Source organism: Chelon labrosus (assembly GCF_963514085.1).
Source record: "Chelon labrosus genome assembly, chromosome: 23".
NCBI classification, from domain to species: domain Eukaryota; kingdom Metazoa; phylum Chordata; class Actinopteri; order Mugiliformes; family Mugilidae; genus Chelon; species Chelon labrosus.
In genome coordinates, this window is record NC_140356.1 from 21,498,700 (window position 1) to 21,505,170 (window position 6,471).

General features: G+C 43.7%; 1 protein-coding gene across 2 annotated transcripts; it reads left to right on the forward strand.

Moving 5' to 3' along the window:
- Nucleotides 1–204: 204 nt before the first annotated feature.
- svopl (SVOP-like) lies at nt 205–6,324 on the forward strand. 2 transcript variants are annotated; one of them, XM_084573994.1, is made up of 17 exons: nt 213–306; nt 524–618; nt 1,093–1,218; nt 1,347–1,438; nt 1,569–1,667; nt 2,136–2,207; nt 2,325–2,449; nt 2,529–2,592; nt 2,888–3,013; nt 3,172–3,300; nt 4,345–4,418; nt 4,889–5,085; nt 5,241–5,352; nt 5,508–5,589; nt 5,700–5,789; nt 5,860–5,973; nt 6,070–6,324. In XM_084573994.1, exons 3-17 carry the CDS (start codon nt 1,107–1,109, stop codon nt 6,079–6,081), a joined length of 1,500 nt encoding a protein of 499 aa, XP_084430120.1. In that variant the 5' UTR covers nt 213–306; nt 524–618; nt 1,093–1,106; the 3' UTR covers nt 6,082–6,324. The 2 variants fall into 2 exon arrangements, with proteins under 2 accessions (XP_084430121.1, XP_084430120.1); XM_084573995.1 differs by having other exon boundaries at nt 205–618; nt 1,106–1,218.
- Nucleotides 6,325–6,471: the final 147 nt, after the last annotated feature.

Genomic DNA, 6,471 nt, shown 5'->3' on the forward strand with positions numbered 1-6,471 from the left:
ATACACATATCTGACTAAAGCGTACATGTGGAATCTGATGATACAAACTGATGATGTTACATGACAGTTTGAATAATACGACATTTGTAGAGTTGTAGTTTCTGTGGTGATTAGATTCAGACTTCCTGATTACTGACCAAGCACCGCCCCCTCTGGTGACACTGGAGCCGCCCCACATGCTGATACTTCCTAGTTCACCTGGACAGGTAAACGACAACAAACCAGCTGCAGAACAGGAAGAAAACACGTCGAAGCTGCAGCTTCAGCTCTGAAATCCGACATCTGTTTGAGTAAATATCTCTCCAGGTAACAGCGGCTCGACTTTGGTTCCAGTTCGGTTCCTGCAGGTGAAGCGAATACGGAGCTAAAGTTTCTACATCGACCTGAGTATCACCTGAACATCCTACGCTGCTTTTCTTCGTAATTAATGTGCTTCCTCATCGTTTCCTCCGGAGAACCCGCTCCGCAGAACTCCGTTTACATTTCCGCTGATTTAAAGTTTTCTTTTGGTTTTCGGCTTCAGGACGAACAGTCCCGACAGAAAACCACCGAGCTCCGTTCACAGGACATTTCTGCTGCAGGACTCAGAGACGTTCAGTGACACGCTGCAGACACAAGGTTTGTTGTTGATTTAATTCATTAATTAAGCAATGAACGCAGTTCATGTGTTATACTTCAGCTGTAATTTATACTTGTCATGTGTTATAAATTCATTCATTCATAACTCTTTGTCTCTTTGTGGAAACGTTAAAAACGCTTCAAGTAAAAGTTTAATCGTCACAGTTTGTGACAGTTTTTACTTCGTGTCCATCAGCTCATTATTAATATGTATTTTATATAATAGTGCTGTATTATCCTCGAATCTGATTGGATAATAAGGAGCAGAACAGTTTTTAATTGGTTTTCATAACAGTGAAGTCATCGATAATTGATCCTTTTTAATGATAATAAACAGAAATTGTCCCAATATTTTGTCTTCTTTACATTTTATCGATCAGTGTGAGATTGATTGATTGATTGGTTGATTGACGGTTCCAGAAACTTTACTGTGTCTTGTTGATGGTCTGACAAATGTTGGGGATGACCCAATAGAAAATTGTGTCAGGATGGGGGACGGGATGAAGACTCAGTTGGTGAGCGCCATCCATCTGCAGGAGGTGGAACTGGAGGAGAAGCCTGGAGATGACAAGAACACGAACACGAACAAGAACAACAACGGTGAGTGTGAAGTCTTTAAGGAGGCAGAAAACCAGAAGCTGAACGTTCCTCCTGTCTCGGTTTCTGAGTTTAGGATTAATCATTCAGATCAGAGTCACTGATTGAAGGTATTGATCTGTTTCCTTCAGATGATCAGACATTCACAGTGGAAGACGCTGTGGAAACCATCGGCTTTGGACGCTTTCACATCCTCCTGTTTGTCATCATGGGAAGTTCCAACGTAAGAACTGGGTTCATTGTTTGGAAAGACTGAAACAGCAGTGTGTGTTGTTGTTCTCATGTTGTTGTTGTGTTGTTGTTCTCATGTTGTTGTCACGTTGTCATGTTCTCGTCGTGTTGTTGTGTTTCAGATCGTGGAAGCGATGGAGATCATGCTGTTAGCCGTAGTTTCTCCAGAGATTAGATGTGAGTGGCGACTGGACGACTGGCAGGTGGCTCTCGTCTCCACGGTGAGTCAGAGTCATTCACCTGAAGAGATGCTATGGACCTTTAATGAATCACCAGGGGCCTCATGTACGAAGGTTGCGTGCGTACAAAAACGCTTCGTACGTACTCGCTCACGGAAAAGTTCAGATGTATCAAGAGGTAAATGTCCATGAACTTGTCCGTTCCTTCACCAACGTTATGTCTGGCGTACGCTGGCTTCTACAGCTGTTGATCCTCTGGAGACACTTAGAGGTGATGCTGGGAAACTGTCATCAATGTGAAAACTATTAGTCCGACCGGTCGACCCTGAGCAGAGCCATGCCAGCCGTGTGGGACGGAGTTATCCTCATGTCAGCCAGGTATATCAAATACCCACAATGCATCTGAACAGGTCAACAGCGAGAGCCGGTTTTCTGAATGTACATGAGGCCCTTGGACCTTTAATGAATCACCTGGATCTTAATAAATCACCTGGACCTTTCCTCCTTCAGATGGTGTTCGTTGGCTTCATGGCTTGTGGAGTTTTAGGAGGATATGTCGCTGACAGATACGGACGCTGGAAGGTCAGAAACGTCTTTAATAGTCCAACCAATCAGATCTCTTCTTAGTCAGCCCTCTGATTGGCTGACCACTGTGTGTGTGTATAAACCAGGTGTTGTATATTATTGTGTATAAACCAGGTGGTGTTCGGGGGGTTCGCCTGGAGCGCCTACTTCTCTCTGCTCACATCCTTCGCACCGTCCTACGGTTGGTTCATCTTCCTGCGCAGCATGGTGGGCTGTGGCGTAGCCGGAGTATCACAGGGGTCAGTTACACTGAAACCCTGCGTTCTGATTGGTCGAAACTAAATGAATCAAACTGAACTGTTAACTCTTCCTGTTTAGGTTTGTGTTGAAGACGGAGTTCATCCCTGCAAAGTATCGAGCCTTTTTGCTGCCTCTGTCCTCTGTGAGTTCATCAGCTGGAAAACATCTAGAAACCCCCTGAAAACCTCCTGAGCACGTCCTCAACCCTCCTTAAATCGCCTTAAACTGCCTTAAATGTCCCTGAAAACCTAATCCTTCTCAAAATGTCCTGAAAACCTCCTGAAACACTGTGAAAACCTTCTTAAACTTTTTTTAAAACCCCCTTAAACCCCCTGAGCCCTGAATAACCCCAGTTTGAACAAGTCTGCATTAATAAACTAAAGGTTGACCTCATCATCAGTCCAGATTTCCCGGCATGCTCGTTGTTTGTGTGGCAGATCTTCTGGATGACGGGCTCCATGCTGATCATCATCTTGGGGATGCTGGTCGTTCCTACTCTGGGCTGGAGGTGGATGATCCGGATCTCTGTCACCCCCAGCCTCATCCTCCTCTTCCTCTTCAAGGTGAGACATCATCATCATCATCATCATCCACTGTTTATAGTTAAACATGAAGGTTCTGGAGTTAAGCAGAAGGTTAGGAGCTGAAACTGAACTGATTGTGGAAGGAGTGAGTGTCTCCTGAGGTTATCCTTGAACTCTCTGTGTTCATGTTGGTCCAGTTCATTCCTGAGTCGGCCCGTTACAACGTGTCAGCAGGAAACGTCGGTGCTGCCGTTAAAACGCTGCAGAGGATCGCCAACATGAACCGAGCTTCTCTTCCCCCGGGACGCCTGGCGGAGCCGACCGTGGTATGACTTCATCCAGACTCTGAGTTACATCACAAGTAATAGTCCAGTCTAGTGCTCCTACTACCACGGGGACCACGCTCGCCTTGAGACCTTCTGCATCTTTTCATCATATATATATATATATATATATTAAGGGGGCACTGGCAAAACATGTCGCCGCCCTTAGCCTCCTGAAGAAACAGAGAGGGCTCTGACCTTTTTTGTCTACTAAGCAGAGGTTGCGCTAGACTTTTTCGTTGTCTGTCATTTTGACTGACAGGGTCATAAAAATCCTGTCATAATCTATTTTTACCCATCACTTTAATTTTTTAAAATAATAATAATGACTTATTCAATAGCATTTCATTTTCATTCATTTTTAATTAATATTCAATAGCGGTGGGAAAAAAGATTCGGTTCATATAACGGCCATCAAAGACGACTCAAGAATCATGAATCTAGAGTCTATTTAACCGGCTCAGTTGAGTCCTACCACGTTTGATTGATAATCAATAAACGGCTCCATTCAAACATCTTACATCTCACTCAGCAGAGGAACAACACGTACTACCAGACTTGACCACTAGCAAACTGAGGCACTCAGACACTCACTCGCTTACACACAATACGCAGAGAAACGAAACTTAACCGACTCATAACTGCTGCTCGTGGATCCCTGCTTAACCGAAAATCAGCAGCCACTCACTGGGCCGGCAGAGAAACGAAACTTAACTGACTCTTACACTACGAATCAAGAGAGACAAGAGCCAATTAATATGCTCACTTGCCACCAAGTGGTCTGGGGTGTGAATTATAATCTGTCAAAATGACGGAAGGCCTTTTGACGGTCAATGACGGAAAATATTCGGTTAACGCGACCCCTGCTACTGAGTCTATGTTAGCTGACCAGTCCAGATGTAGACCCAGGCACTGATAGGTCTGAACCACCTCTACACACTCCCTGTTGATGGTTACTGGCTGTAGGTGATGGATCAGAAGTAAAATGGAATAAACTGTGATACTGGATAGTTTTACAGATGAATGTGTTCGGTCTAAACGTTTCAGAGAGAACGAGGAAGCTGGAGAACTCTGCTCAGTCCATCCTTTAGGAGGACCTCCCTACTGCTCTGGTTCTCATGGTAAAAGGATTTCATTTTTACTTTTCACTAATAATTGAAACTAATTTTGAAATGGAATCAAAACATTGTGGATTAGACAAATTTATGGTCTGTTTTGAACCAGTTTAATAGTCCAACCAATCAGATCTCGCCTCACTCTACTCTCTGATTGGATAACCGCTGTGTGTCTAAACCAGGTGCTGTCTATTATTGTTTTATAATATGAGATAAAAACATTAACTTTGTTTTATTATCATAAAATGTATAATATATATAATAAGTTTAAATTTAACAGGATGTCATGAGATAGATTAAACATCTTCATAGAAGTTGGTTCTGATTGGTTCTGTTTAGTTCTCCTTGGTTCTGATTATTCAGTTTGGTTCTGATTGGTTCTGTTTGGTTCTCCATGGTTCTGATTGTTTCTGTTTTTTTCTGTTTGGTTCTCCTTGGTTCTGATTATTCTGTTTGGTTCTGATTGGTTCTGGCAGGTTTGTGGCATCCTTCTCCTACTACGGCTCGGTTCTGAGCAGTTCTGAGCTGTTGGAAAAGAACCTGTTGTGTGTGACGGACGCCGACCGAGAGCATCAGGTTAAACACCGCCATGAGGACGGACTGTGTTACTGCATCCCCTTCGCTCGCAGCGACTACCAGACGCTGCTCATCAGCTGCCTGGGGGAGATCGCCTGTGAGTCCACGCCGTCAACAACAAACACAACAAACACGACACCAACAAAGACAACGCTGGTTTAAAGAGTTGTAGACACTGTCCTCCCCTGTCCTCTGTCCTCTTGTCTGTCTTCCTGTTTATCCTACTGTCTGTCTTCCTGTCTGTCCTCCCAGTGGTCCCAGTCAACATTGGTCTCCTCAACGTGTTTGGACGGACGACAAGTCTGACAGTCCTGCAGCTCATGGCAGCCGTTTTCTTCATGATGGTCAACATCTGCACCACCATGTAAGAACCGGACAAACTGATGGTTCTGGTGGTCCACGAAGTTTATGATCCTGGTTTATGAGGTCCTCCAGAGTGACTATACTCAGCTTTATGATGTCCTCCAGAGTGACTATACCCAGCTTTATGAGGTCCTCTATCCATGTTGGTCTGTGCAGGTTTGGCTTCACTGTGCTGCTGTTCCTGCTTCGGTCTCTGGTCTCCATGAACTTTACTGTCGTTTATATTTACACAGCTGAGGTACGTCCACTGTTATTGATCAAGGTTCATTGGGTTTTATTGATCAGAGTTAATTGATCAGGGTTTATTGGTGCTCTCATTGATCGATGGATCGTGGCCTGCTCTTTCAGGTGTATCCCACCGTGGCTCGTTCTCTGGGGATGGGTTTCTGTACGTCCTTCAGTCGGATCGGAGGAATGATTGCTCCGTTCATCGCTCAGGTGCGTTCACTGTTCTGCTCAGGAAACAGAGTTGTGTGGTTGTAGCTGATGTCGTCTGCGTGTCCTTCAGGTGCTGATGTCGCAGTCTGTGATTCTGGCTCTCAGTCCGTTCGCTGTGGCCTGTGTGGTCTGTTCTCTGGGGAACTTCCTGCTGCCGATAGAAACTAAAGGACGAGCTCTGCTGGTGAGACATGCCGTCGACATTCAGGAGATTATTATTATTATTATTATTTAATCATTTCCTCTTTAACAAACTCTCTGCTCTGGTTTCTTTTCTCAGCAAAGCTCCTGATGATGTCTCCAGACAAACAAACTGCTGCTTCAGACTTTATCACTGTTACATGTGGGAGGGTATTAAATAAATATTAAAGAAGGTTCTGTTAATACATGCTGGTTATTTGTCCTGCTCAGATACAGATCAGATGTTTTATAAGTTCTAATCTGTATCATGATGGAATTAGTTGATGGAGCCTCTGACAACATCCGTTAATAAATGTTTTTACCAAAATTTAAATCTGAATCAAAATACTTTAGTTTTTATTCCATGTTATTTAAATGCAAATAAAGTATAAATAAAGTGCTGCTTAAAAGTTTAAACATCCTTCAGAAGACAAACAAATATCATACTGTGTGTTAGTTTATCCAATAAAATGAGCCAATATTACATGTCAGTGATCTGAAA